The sequence below is a fragment of the Metarhizium album genome, assembly GCF_000804445.1.
Source record: "Metarhizium album ARSEF 1941 chromosome Unknown scaffold_13, whole genome shotgun sequence".
NCBI classification, from domain to species: Eukaryota; Fungi; Ascomycota; class Sordariomycetes; order Hypocreales; family Clavicipitaceae; genus Metarhizium; species Metarhizium album.
Genome location: NW_024467587.1, coordinates 218,076 through 232,052, shown reverse-complemented (window position 1 = coordinate 232,052; position 13,977 = coordinate 218,076). Strand labels below are relative to the sequence as shown.

Below are 13,977 nucleotides of genomic sequence, written 5' to 3'. Positions count from 1 at the left end.
GGCAATGATGAAAGTCTCAGACGAGCATCGGGGAACAATATCAAGCCGACGCTCCAATCATGCAAGACATACCAGCGGACAGAGTTCAGTCTGGCGGCAAGCTGAATAAGGGATGCATGTCCTATTAGTACTCCGTAGAAACCACCTGTATGTATGTAATAAACAGTGGCGCCAGTTGCCTCCAGGTCCAAATTCTCATGAGAGCGGGGAGCCCGAAGCGCAAGCCGCCAGGTCATGGTGACGGTTGCCGTCGCCTGGGGATTTTTGGTATTTATACGGAGTATCCATGCGTGATCTCGGATACAACAGTATAATGTACGTACGGAGCACGTCGCACGCCGCACGCCGCTGCACCGAGCAGAGTGAGTCACGTCGACCATGACAAGGTCTCCTGCAATGTGGCGTTACGAATATTGCTTGTATCGCCCGCTGGGCGGAAGCGTCGTTGGTAGTTGCCGTCGCTCCGGTACTTCGATTTTGCTCATAATTCCGGAGTACTCGTGGCAGGCAAACCCATGAGACGGGAGTACGCCATTCCACGCAGATACGTATGAGCCCACGTCTGGTGGAGCAGCGCATTGGGCATTGCGCAGGCAGCACGGCCGCTTAATCACTAGCTTGACTAGTTTTCTGGGCCCGGTGGGTGACTTCGCCGGCCAACACAACTCACGATACTCCGTACTCCGTAGAGTGAGTCCCTCTCAGCCTCCGCACCAATTTGACGAGTGCGACGGCGGCGCCCTCGTCGAGCGATACCAGGAGCGCTGTACGGAGTACTCGGTGCGTCAAGAGCGGCTTCGTCAGCAGCATCAAACTGCGCCGGCAGTTGAGCGGGGTGCCAAGGTGTTTTGACTGAATCGCTGGCGTCCGCGTTGCTCTGTACGGAGAAGTACATGACGTCTAGCAGTTAGCAAAGTGAGTAGTTACTCCGTACGCAGTACTGGTGCAACGTACATACGTAGCCGCATGAGAAAAAGCATGCGCAGCCACTCCTCCCTGATAATGCATCTGTTTGAGTGGGTACGACCACCATCTCGTGTTTGCAGTTGTGGACATGACGTTCCCGCTGCACCCACCCTGACCCGTGACCCGTGACCCGTGACCCGGGACCTGTGACCTGTGACCTGTGACAGGTAAAGACAGGTCTGGGTCGTCTGCCTTTGACGAGGGCATCAACCCAAGAGCCAAGGCCATCCTTTCGCGAGATTCTCTCCTGCCACCGAGACGGACGGACGGACGGTCGGACGGACGGTCGGTCGGTCGGTGCCCTCCTGACCACCGTTTCAACACAAGAGGAGCCCAATTGCTGGCGAGTTTTTGTATTTTCCCCTGGATCGCGTAATCATAAAATTTCTTTCTTTCTTTCCTTCTTTTGACAGTGCTACTCCAAAAGTGTTTAATGGGTGATCCACAGGAAGAGCCGGGCTGAAATTCGACTGAAGTCACTCCATGGCTGCCAAGACACGGAGTCGGGGGGTCCCTGCACGCTACTTGAGTAATTACTACTTGACAACTGAGGGCCTGGTAGCGCCCGGGTACCTCGGTACGCGCCTCCTTAGGTACTTGAGTAGTCAGGGACTCGGGGTTCTCACCAGGTAACTTACTCCGTACAGGATATGTAGTGCATATGCGACACGAGCGCAGAGGGCCTTGGTGCCTTGAACAAAACCATACCAGCAGGAATGAGGAGCGTGGTGAATTTCCTACTCCGCGTTACGGCACGGAGTGTTCCGCGACTATTGCATGGGACAAGAAGCGCCCTCCCTGTTCCTGGTCTGCTGGAAAGGGTGGAACATCATTCGACGTATTTTTGTTCGCAAGGCCGTGTGCCATTGGCATCCGCCCCGGCAGCGGGAGACTTGCGGCCTTGGAAAAAGAGTGTAATGCAATGCCATGATGTACTCCGTACGCAAAGTTGACGGCTGGCACGGACGAAGCAATTCGTGGAATTGGCAGTTTTGAGCGACAAAATCCCCGGACAGGGCGGTGCAGTTGGTTGAAGAGCTATCTGCAAGCCGTTCGCCCTTGACCTGGCTTGGTTGTTTCACGGCAAGGGGGTTGGTTGTGCGTGAATGTCGCAACGTTGGTGAGAAGCGTCGATGTCTGGGTGGAACAGGAACGACCTACGCTAGGTAGTGAGTAGTTACTTGCGTAGCATGCGGATGTCGGAGCTGATCTCTAGCCCGCTCACAGATACCCCTAGAATGGCGTTGCGATAATACTACTCCGTACATGCGATACTCCGTACTGCTGGGCAGTACTCCGTACTCCCTAGGATTCCGTATTCCGTATTCCCTAAGGGCTGTGCTCTGCCTGGGTGGCTCTGCCGGCGCTGCCCCGAGGCACAAGAGTGTGTTATCCGAGACCATTTCGTGGTGGTGGCGGGGATTTGATCAAAGTAGTTATTTACTTTGTCGGCGCGGACCCAGATAAAAGACCAGCCAGCTACTCCGTACTCCGTACTCCGGATGGGCGTTGTCTGCACGCGGCACGCAGGTCAGCGCATCTGGCCCAAGGCCGCTGGGGGATGCTGAAGATCAGGCAAGCGGCATCAGTCCATCACTCACCCACTCGCTCACCCACTGGCTCACCAAGCTGTTGCTGCCGAGTGCTCCATACTCTGTGCGGCGTGCCAGACGACGTGCGTCTTGTCCGGTTGACTGTTCCCAGAAACACGACAAAAGTGCGGCTTGGTGGTGCAGCTTTTTTTGGACCACCTATCCGTCCGTAGTCGACTGAACTGGTGGTCTGATAGCGCCGGCGTGTCGATGGACCCGCATCTGGGCCCCACTTCGCTTAAAGCACGGGGCGGGCAAGGGACCAGACAATCCTTGACACCTGACACCCATGATACATAGTTACATACACATACGTACGGAGTAAGTTACGGAGTAACTAACTTGGGTGGCATGCTAATCTAGTTCCCTGACAAGCTAATATAACAAGATGGCAAGCAGCAGGGCACCAGGCCACCAGCACGGCGGCGGAGGGCTTTGTTGAAAGGGATGGGCGGACCTGATGGGTCCAGCGTCCGTCCAATGTCCAATGCACCCGCCGGTACTCCGTACTCCGTACGCCAAACGCCAGGGCAGGGCAAGCAAGGATGGACTGGTTGATGTGATGGGTGGGCGGTTGGACGGGAAACCAGGACTTGAACCTGTTGAAGACAAGAGTCGGCTCCGCAACACCATCTTCCTCTTGACTGCAAGCCTGTGGCCGAGCCGTCGGTTCCAAGGTTGAAATTCAAGGGCAGGCAGAAAGGACTCGGCACGCCGACACCACGCAAGCTACCAGCAGCATCTTGACGAGACGAGAAGCAAGACTGCCACCGTGCGGCAACTTGCTGCTCCCTGCTCCGTACGCAGTACTCCGTACATACTTCATTACTATCGTACTTGAGTATGTATGTACGCTGTACGGAGTACTCCGTGCTCATTACTCAGTGCTGCCGACGGCACTCGCTACTACGGAGTACACAGCGCCCGTTTGGATGGAAGAAGGGGGCGTGTGAGAGCTTGCAGTTCAAAAACGTGCGCCGTGCGTCCACTACAGGCACTCTGCAGGCACACGCCCGGCCTGGCTGAGTGGACGAAATTTGCTTGATCCATACGGAGCTATACTCCGTACCCAGCCCAAACACCGTCCGAGGCGAGCTGCCCCTGGACTCTGGAGACGCAACCAAAACACTCGGCAGGTTGCGATTCGCTTCGTGTGAATGGCATTGTTTTAATCCCATCAGGCGCATGAAAACCTAGGTAGCTACTCCGTAATTACCAAGGACTGTCGGTGTCGGCTTCGTTGCCACGCCCGCTGTGCGATGCTTCGCAGGCCGTCCTCAGAACTCCGCTGGTGGGTGCTAGTACTTCTTCCCTCTCCGGTGCTCCGTACCAGGGCCGGACATCCAAGAGGTCTCACGTCGCACGTCACAGTCAACCGTTGGGCAGGGCAATAGAGGGTGCTTGGGCGGTAATGAAGCAGTTATCCCCTCCATGATGAGCCCTCGAGGCGAAGCATCTCCTATTCATGTCTTGCCGGCACGTCGTATTTGCAGTCCAGAACCTAGTGGTCGTTAGGTCCCCTAGACTCCATCGCACATGGGACTTCTCGGCGCTCCGGATGTTGGCCATGGTTTTGCCCTGGTCGAGTCGATTGGATTGGATGGGCATTGGGCTGGTTGTCTGGGTGGCGGATGGATGGGTGTTGAATGAAGCTGACCAGCCCATCACAGGCCGTCGAGGGCCACCACGGTCCACGGCTCATGGCCCCAAATCAATCAAGCAACCACGCAGCAGCTGCCGAGTAGCGTCACGCCCGAGATCAGGGTGCTTCGCCCATTGATGGTTGCCCCCGAGCCAATCCAATCCAGCAGTCAGCAGAGGTTGACTGGGCGTGGCGTCTGGCACCCTCTGGTCATTTTGAGCGTCGAGGCAGCTGGGCGTGCGCATTCTGAGGAGGATAAAAAAAGGTACTCTGGCATTGAATCAGACGGCAATGAGGACGCAGGACGGAGCACGGGCAACAAACAATACAGCGTGTACGGAGTACATAGCTTTTTACCTGGGTAACTACTCTGTACTCCGTACCGTAAATTGAATGAATGACTGTTGGGAAATCTTTTCCAACCTCCCGCCTCCCGAGTCAGCAGTTCCTCCGCCCGTTTGTGAGTCTGTGGTCTGTGCTCTGGAAGCCCCCCCATGTTAGACGCCTCCCTCAAGCTCGCCCGGCAAGCATCGGGTCCGCTTGTGCCTTGTTGGCGTCACCCTCTCCGTGGTCAGAGCATATTCGGAACCCCTTTAACCCACTCTTTTGCGCCCCTCAGCCCTCTGGGTCCTCTCCGTCCACGCCCCTCTTTCCTCTACAGTGGACCCCTCGACTTTCTGTGACCTGACTTTCTCGATCAAATAAGTACCCCAACCTGTCCCTCTCGGAAAGGTTTGTTCCTTCCCTTTCTTTCCTCCCACCCAAATCTCAGCTTGTGCTCCATCCACTGCTGTACTCCAAAAGCCGCTTCTGGATCTTCTTTCCTTTTATACCATCTCGTCTTTTGTTTGTTGTGATACCCATCCACTTGAGATACCCCCTTTTAATCATCCAGAATGGCCGAGGAACAGAAACCCGTTGTCGAGCTCCCCAAGGAGGAGACCGCTCCCGTACCTGCTGTTGAAGCCGCCGAGGCTACTCCCGCTCTCGCCGTCGAAGAAAAGCCCGCCGAAGGACCCGAGGCCAAGGCCGCCGAGGAGGTCAAGCCTGTCGAGGAGGGTCACCTGGGCCACAAGGCTCAGGGTGCTGGCTTCCCAAAGTAAGTTTCGGGCTGGAGCTGAAGATCCCCACCCAGAGATAAGGAGGCGACAGTTGGTGGCATGTACTAATATGGCGAAGAAACCTGATTCCAACAAAGGAATTTTTCTTTTTTGGTTCCGACTCTTTCGAGCCCAAGTCTCTTGCCTCGTACTTAAAGGCAGAGAAGAACACAGAGCAGGCTCATCATAACATTTCCTGGGCTTCTCACACCGGAAACGGCCTCCTGTTCATGGGCGATAAAAAGAATCCAACCAGCATCATTAATTTGGTACGTGATAGAAAAATCCCCAAAATACGTTTCTGCTAACATGTAAACAGGCCGACACCACTGAGCCCGAGCTGGACGGCTCCAACAAATTCCACCTAAATCACAAAGGCAACAAGCACAGTTTCAAGGCTGTCACTACCGCTGAACGTGACGATTGGGTCGCTCGACTCAGGGCCAAGATCACCGAGGCAAAGGAGCTTGTTGCTTCTGTCACCGAATCTGAAGCATACAAAAATACCCTGGAGAGCTTGAAGCCCAAGTCTGCCGCTGTCAAAGAAGAGAAGACTGAAGAGGAAACAAAGCCCGAGGAGGCCACCAAGTCCGAAGCAGCTCCTGCTCCCGAGGGCGAAGCTGCTGCCGCGGCCACTACCGAGGAGAAGACTACCGAGAAACCAAAGCGTCGCTCTGCCAGTCGCAAGCGTGCTTCCATCTTCGGCTTTGGAAAGAAGGAGTCTGCCAAGGAGAAGAGGGATGATTCCAAGGATGAAGAGCCTGTTGCCCCTGAGGTCACTGAACCCACTGAGGCCGATGCTCAGGTTGCCGAGGGCGAGGCTCCAGCGGCCACCGAGGACAAACACGACGAAACCTCCAAAGAGAAGCCGTCGATGCCCAAACGCAACAGCATTTTCGGCAACGTGTTCAGCAAGAAGGAGAAGAAGGCTGCCGAAGTGAAGCCGGCTGAGGGCGCTGCTCCAGGGGAGGGAGAGGCAGTCGCCGACACTGCTGCTCCAGTAATCCCCCCCGTGGCGTCTAGCGCCCCTCTTTTCCAAGAGGGCAGCTCTGCCGCTGACAACGCCGAGGTCACTGCCACTAATGGTGCCGAATCCGCCAAGAAGGACGTCAAGGAGAAAAGCAAGTCTTCTCTTCCCTTCAACTTCGGCAAGCGTGAGAAGTCCCCCTCACCTGCTGAGGGTGAAGAAAAAGCCGAGAAGGGCGGCCTGAGTGCTTTCTCCAAGCTCCGTGCTACTATCAAGGGCAAGTCCGGCGCCAAGACTGAGGAGAAGCCCTCTGGAGAGGCCGTCAAGGAAGGGGCAACTACTTCTGAGGCCGCGGACCCTGTCGAGGGACCCGCCAAGACGACCGAGACCGAAGCGGAGAATAAGCCCGACAATGTCGCCACTGCCACCCCTGCTGTCACTGCTGCCGCCTAGAAGGCACGCGAACGTGAGAATCACGACTTTAGGAAATCTTGAAGCAAATGACCAAAAAGCTTTCTAATTGAAAGGTTGAGTGGAAGGAAGGGTTCCGCATTTCTTCATAAGATACCAAAGATACCCTGTCAAGACTGCTTTCGTTGATACCACTTTCCATATTATTTGTTTTATTGTCTTATGGACAAGCCGACGATCGTTTCGTCAAAGAAAAGGAGAAAAACAGATTAAAGCTTTAACTTACCAGTATTCTGCATTCGCTGTTTTGTTCGATACCCGGGGAGGAGAGGATAGTAATAACTAATACAACTGCTGCATGTTGATTTATGTACGTGGTGACTCGTTCCAAAACTAGCACGTCAAAGTCGTGACGCCTCCCACCCATCAAGAGTGATCTTGTTTCTAGTTCATGGTTGAATGGTAGGTCACATGGTTGGTACCTTGTATCAAACCACCGCTCATACAACTTTGGCGTTACCAGTTGGCCTGGAACTGATGTCGAGCCAAGACGTTGGACAGTAGTTATTTTGTAGTTGCTGGATTGCACAGCGGTTGCACAGTTCACAGCATCACGAAGCTGACTGGTTGCTCATGTTCAAATGGGTATGTAATGTAACGTTATATGTATATATCCGGTTCGTCAATGATACATGCCTTACACATGTCGTCCATGAAACAATGCGATCCTCAACCGTCTTTATCCAAAATTCTCATCGAAATCAACGCTGAAAACAATGTTCGCCAACAATGCAAGTCCGTTCGTGTATATGTATGCAATGACCCAATCTTTTCATCCGCGTACTTTGTTCTGCTACCCGTTATAAAGAAAATTGCGAAGTCCTTCAATCAAAACGTAAACCCCACAAGCAAGGAAACCTACCCAGGTAGATAACCATGTTTGTAGGGTAACAAGATATGGTGGGCCTTTTCAAAGCGATAAGTGATAGAAATGTTCGCTCTGTTGTACCCCTCGACCCATCATGGTTTGCCGCGATGCCTCTCCGAATGCACCTGCTCTAGACAGTGTGTATCGCTCTTTTTTCCGTGTTGACTTCTCGTTGAATACTTCAATGCTATGATCGAACATTACAAGTAAAGGCGATTACTACCCAGTAATTTACTAGGCAAGGCTCCGGAATCAGGCCCAAGGTATATTCCAGGTCTTACTATCGTTGCCTTGGAACGCGCCGGAAACAATAACCAAAGGCCGGCAAAGTTCTTTTTTGCCGCCTGTTGTTGGTGGTAGGATCATGGATGGAATAAGATGAATTTACCGGCTCGACACGTTCTGCCATGCTCACAGGTCGACTTGAGGACGTGCTGATGCCCATCTATGTTTCGCCGATCAACGAAAGATTCTTGTACCTGCTGACAAGCTCTTCAATCTTTGGAAGAAGCTCCGGGATGCGGAAAGGCTTGGATATGACGTCATCCTTTTACTTGGTTAGCATAAACAGGAAAGCTCGCCTTCAATTTTCACCGAGACTTACAATACCAGCAGCTTTGGCACTCTGAATCTGCTCAGGTCGTGCATACGCGGTAACTGCTATGATCGGAATATGCGTAATGATGGTGCCTTCTCTCTCCAATTCCCGAATCTTTCTGGCACATGTCATTCCATCCATGACCGGCATTTCCAAATCCATGAGAATTACGGAAATGTCGACTCCATCTTGTTCTTGTCCTGCCCAGAACCTCGATTTCTGGAGTGTTTGCAGCGCCTCGAAGCCATGGTTTGCAACAAATGTGTTATTTCCACAATGCCTCAGTTGCCTTTGTAAGACCTTTTGATTAACGATATTGTCTTCGACAATAAGAACGTCGAAGGAGGATCGGTTACCCAGAGCGGCGCTATTTCGGTGAGGTAAGCGATCTTTGATCTTTGGCGCTGTCTCTGGGACTGGCAGACGAGGGGGAGGATGAGGAGGAGGAGACTGAGCAGCAGCGGCGGCAGCAGCAGCAATGACCTTGCGTCCAATTTTGAATGGCGAGATGCGGTCGTGCTTTGCGGGAGGGTCGACACATTTCCGACATTGTATATAGAAGTTGAACTTGCTGCCGACACCTGCCTTTGACGAGACTCCAATCTGACCACCTTGTAACTCGGCAAGAATCCTAGAAATGAAGAGCCCGAGTCCAGATCCGCCGTATTGTACGTGAGTGCGTGGTGTGGCTTGCTGGAATCGCTGGAACAGTAGCTTCATCTCTTCTTCCGCCAAGCCTGGCCCGGTATCTTCCACAGAGCAGTGTATATGAATAACGTCGCCCGTGCCCCATTCTTCTTTGTTGGTGATATCCATATTAGGAGCTCGCTGATTATTGATTCGGCTAAAGTAAGATATGCCAGTGCTGGTGACCTCTGATATGTCTCTTGACGTGCTGACATTTACAGTAATACTGCGGCGCTCACGACCTTGTGTAAATTTGATTGCATTGGTCATGAGATTGATCAAGACTTGGTTCAACCTCGAGGGATCCAATTTTGCCCAGGTAACATCATGGCGAGCAAAGCTGTCGCCAACGTTGAATTCAAACTCAATGTCGTGAGCGACCAGTTCAGGCTCAAACATTTTCAGCGTCGACTTGACCAGTTTTATGGGTTGCACGTCCGCAGGGGCGACAGCCAGCAAGTTGGAATCAAGTTTTGACAGGGTTAATATGTCATCCACGATGCGCTTCTGATGACTCGCACAGAGATTGATGGTGTTGGCCGCATCCAAACAACCCTCTAGTAGATTCTCTACCTCGTCTTTGTCTTTCTGTGCTGTAAAAGCTGAAATATTATTCGCAATTTGATCAGCGCATTGGAGAATGGCTGACAACGGATTCCGCATTTCGTGACTTGTAATGTCAATGAAGTTTTCTTGTTGTCTCTTGAGCTCCACGGCCTCTTCCCTCCGCTCATTCTGAACCTTTTCTGCCCATTTCTGTGACGAGATATCGGTAATGCAGCCGAAAATAGACTTCAATCCTCCATCTAGTGTCTTCTCCGGAAAGGCGCTCATCAATACCCACGTGTCGATTGTATTGCAGCCACTTTGCTGTGAGCATTTAAATCGGAACTCGAGCGAAATAGTCACTTTTTCCTTCACCAGCTTAGCCCATGCAGCTTCCAGAGCTGGCCTGTCCTCGTCTCGAACACTATTCATCCAACCGCTCTCGGCGTCTTGCAAGCGGGTGTGCCGAGATATTTGCCACCACATGTCATTGCAATAGTTGATGGATCCAAGGGCATCAGCAATAAACATGCCGACTGGGGCAAACTCAGCCATGCGGGTGAATCGATACTCACTCTCGTTGACCTCTTGCGTTCTCTGAATCAGCTGCAATGAAAGTTCTTGCCTGTCGAGAGCCGCCAGACGTGCTGCCCGCTGCCCTCGCTTGATTTCTTCTTCGAACAATAAAACCGACGCCAGGGATGTCGCGAGCTGTCGAGACAGAAGGTCTACAAAGAGCTTATAGTCTTCGTCGTAAGGCCGCCTCGGATTTGTTCCCATGACGATAAAACCGGCAATAGCCTCTGTTGTGGTAGTAGGTACAACAGGGAAAATAACGATGGTTGAGCAAGGGGCAGGAAAACCTCGGTATTGAAGTCCTTCCAAAAGATGTTTCGGGAGGTTTCCCCCTTCCTCGGAAAGAACGACCGGCGCACCGCCCATGGCCATGCATTGGCGCATATAGGGCGCAAAGCCTTCATCGGATGACTTGAGATCTATAGATGGTGGCGCCGCGACATGGCCGTGAGGGACACCGGGAGCCCCCTCGAGAGCGAGTTGCGACGATGGTAGCAGGCTGCCCGAGTGAAGCGAGGATACTTCACTCTCATATTCCTCTCGGACTGAGTAGATGATGCTGAACGGTACGTCAAACTCATTATACTCTAAGCCGGCTTGCACCTGGGGCCAGAACCCGGTCACAGTTGTGGCTGTGGCTACCCTCTCACCCATCTCGCGGAGCGTGAGCATGCGTCTCTCGTTAATTGTCCGGCGTGTGTTTTCAAAACAAGGGTTATATAGCCCAACCACTTCGCCATCATTGCCAAGTAGCGGAACAATGGCCCAGGAAAAAAATGTTTCCTCGAGGAATCCATCACGCTTAATGAAAAGTCGATTGTCGTGCTTCATTGTCGACTGTCCAGATTTCCATGCATTTTCAAAGACGGGCTCAATTTCCTCCCAGATTTCCGGCCACCCCTCGGTGTAAGCCATTCCCATCAGGTCGGGATGCTTCTTTCCAGCCAAGGATACGTAGGCTTCATTGTATATTATCACCATATCTTGGCCCCAGTACATGGCTGCAGGATGGGGGGTAGCCATGACAAGACTAGACATAGCTCTTAGACCAGGCGCCCAGTCAATCATCGGACCGAGTGCGGTTGAAGCCCAATCCCGTGTCTTCGCAAATTTGATATGGTCGGGAAGATTACCATGCAGTGGTATCGCGGTCCAGTCAAAGGACTGCGTGACTGGCTGCACCTGTTGCAAAACCTGATTTGTGAATTCATCCGGATGAGTCAAGGATACTGCGGCGTCACCTAGTTTCTTTTGGATCGTGTTCATGAGCGGTTCATCCTCAGGTACAGCATCTCCAAAGTAATCCGGAGGGCCAATGGGGCCAACGGAGCCAAGCTGCGGCGTGACCGGGGTAAAGTCAGAGACGGTGGAAGTAGTGGTGGGAACGGGGATAGAGTCGTTGGAAGTCGGTACAGGAGAACTCGCTCGAGTACTTGGGCGGCCAACACTGACATTGCCGCTAATGAAGCGGAATCGTCGCCGGATAGTGGCATATGTCCAATTGATACCGCCGTACACATGAAACGGAGACGTAGGTTCGTGGCTGGCTCGGCTGCTAGGCAGAGATGTCGCCCATGCTGCGAAACGCTGGAAATTGACTATATCCATGGACTCAGCGGGTTCCAAACCGACAATTTCAGCTATGTCCCGCGATGAACGCAGTGCCGTGTTGCCGTACAATATATGTAGAGAGGGTTGATTGGGAGGTGCGGTTGTCGGGGCTAGCATGTCAATAAGAAAGGTAGGCCTGGTGTCTTGTTCTACTAGCTCTATAGCCCCGATGCTTTGAATAAGCTGCAAGCTCGGAGACGCAATTCGAAGATCTGGACTCAAAGCAGGGGCAGACATGTCCACTGAAGAACCCATGCTAGGTGGTGTGCTGCCAGACATGGCTGATGCCGCCGGTTGAACATTAGCATGAGGTAGTTTCACGGTTGTGACGGCACTCGAAGGCTCTTCCTTGGTACTCGAAAGCATGCTGGCACTGACATTAGGTGACGAGCTCGTAGGCCGTCCAAGTCGTCTTGATGGGGTGTGTGAGAAGAAGAGGGGAGAAAATGAGCCGTCGCGGTTTGTCGTAGGCTCAGCAAGACAAGATGCGGCAGGAGAGATGTCAAGCCGCCGCGGGGGGGAGTCGGTTCGAGGCTTTTTGAAAGATGCGGGTTCCATTGCGGCGTCTTGTTGATGCTGTAGATGAAAAGAGTGACGCTTCAGAAGGGAGCCGGGACGTGAATGTCCACCGTCAGGCGCGGGGTTGATGGCGTTTAAAGACTGGTGGCCCAAAGGAAGTGGAAGAGAACTCTTGGCTGGCCATGAGTCTGTTGTTGTACGGGATCTGTGTATACTAGCCGGTGGCGCAGAGCGGCCTTGACGTTCAGCAGGCCGTACCCATGATCTGGGAGTTCCCGATGAGAGTCGCCTGGGGTGATCTGGGTGGCTGTAATGAGCCTCGGAGGCGGATGAGCCGACGGCAGAGGCTCCCGGTACAGGCGGATTGTCGGTGAAGCCTGAGTCTCTCACTGAGCTGTCGCATGGGAGTGATGATGAATGAGTGTCGGAGGTGGAGTTCAGTGAAGATGGAGAAACTGCGCCTAAGCGGGATACGGGGAAGTCTTCCCTCTCTTGCATCAAGGCGCCGCTAGGTACTTCCACCGAGTGGGAATCAAGTAAGTAAGAGAGCCGGAGTATGATGAGAGCAGAAATATCAGACAAGACGTTACCAGGACGGTAAATAAATGTACGAGGCAGCTGGGCGTTGGAGGATTGGGCGAGCAAGACGGGGACCACCGTATTGTATGGGCCGGAGACCGGTACCTTGGTTCGCGTGTATGGCTTGTCGGGCCTAGGCCTGCGTCTCTGCTCGCCTTTGGTGAAGATGCAGAACCTTGGCTGCTTGGTACTAAGCTAGGTAGCTTGGTGAAGATCGAGATTCGAGGGGGTGGATTCGGATCAGCTGGTGTGGATAATGACAAGGGAACCGCAACGGGTTGGGTTGGCCTATATTGGAGCTTGATAGCGAGCAAACGTCGTGCCGCTAACGCATAAACCGATGCACCGCGTGGATATCCACTAGAGGCAACAAGTTCGCATCAAACTGGACCATGGATGTGTCAAGCAATTGGGCACGAGACGAAGAGCGAGAGAGGGTGGTGAGGCCGACGGACGACATGGACAATTTCAACGATTGAGTGCACGAGTAGGAGCGTAATGCCAACCCTCAGCTGCGGATGCGGATGGCGCGGCGTGCTCTCAGCTCTGCAGTAGTTCTGCAGCTTGGTAGTCTTCCGAACTTCTTGGGGTCTGATGATTGGGAAAAAAGCAAGTTGTGTAGTTTGTTGGTAATCAGGAGGAGGGTATGGAAGAGTCGGAGGCCAGGGACATTTTGAAAGAATGCAAAGAAAAACTTTGGAAAGTAAGTACGTAGAGGGAGACTTGCAGAGCGCAACAGCAAGAGCAAGAGCAAGGGCGCCCTCAAGCCAAGGACATTGTGTGGCCATCTGTTACAAATCTGACTCTGGGTGGGACACAAGGCTAGCCACCCGTGGGCGTCAAAGTGTGCGGTTTAGAGTCGAAGGATGGCGCCAGCAAAAGAACGGCGCATTTTCAATGCCAGAAATCGGCCTTGCCCGGGTACCCAAGTATCGGTAATGTGCTCCGTGCCGTGGAACGATATTGAGTCTTGGTGATTCCCGTCCAAAATCCAGATCACGGAGACGCGGGTGACGATGCACGCTTGGGTGATTGGACGTAATAGGTACGGGGTACCCAAGTACTTGAAGTACTTTCCATGCATGCATGTACCGCGGGGTATCTGGCATTGTCCAGGGCTGCAGGTACTACTTGCAAAGTACTTCCCCGGCGTAGATTATATCAATGCCCCAGGGCAATGCGGCTTCAGGGCAGTTATGCGCGCTGGAGCATAACATCCATGAGGCAGGTACGATGCACACCAGGAAGGGACATT

General features: G+C 53.1%; 2 protein-coding genes across 2 annotated transcripts; one reads left to right on the top strand and one right to left on the bottom strand.

The window, feature by feature from the left end:
• Positions 1-5,096: 5,096 nt before the first annotated feature.
• On the top strand, positions 5,097-6,720 carry MAM_05302 (immunogenic protein; the record flags this gene model as incomplete). Its single annotated transcript, XM_040824100.1, has 3 exons — positions 5,097-5,299; positions 5,380-5,569; positions 5,620-6,720. The coding sequence occupies 3 exons, from the start codon at positions 5,097-5,099 to the stop codon at positions 6,718-6,720; spliced, it is 1,494 nt and encodes a 497-aa protein (XP_040677812.1).
• Positions 6,721-8,051: 1,331 nt separating this feature from the next.
• Positions 8,052-11,990, bottom strand: MAM_05301 (ATPase-like, ATP-binding domain protein; the record flags this gene model as incomplete). The annotated part of the gene is made up of 2 exons (XM_040824099.1): positions 8,052-8,153; positions 8,211-11,990. 2 exons carry the CDS (start codon positions 11,988-11,990, stop codon positions 8,052-8,054), a joined length of 3,882 nt encoding a protein of 1,293 aa, XP_040677811.1.
• Between the last annotated feature and the right edge of the window lie 1,987 nt (positions 11,991-13,977).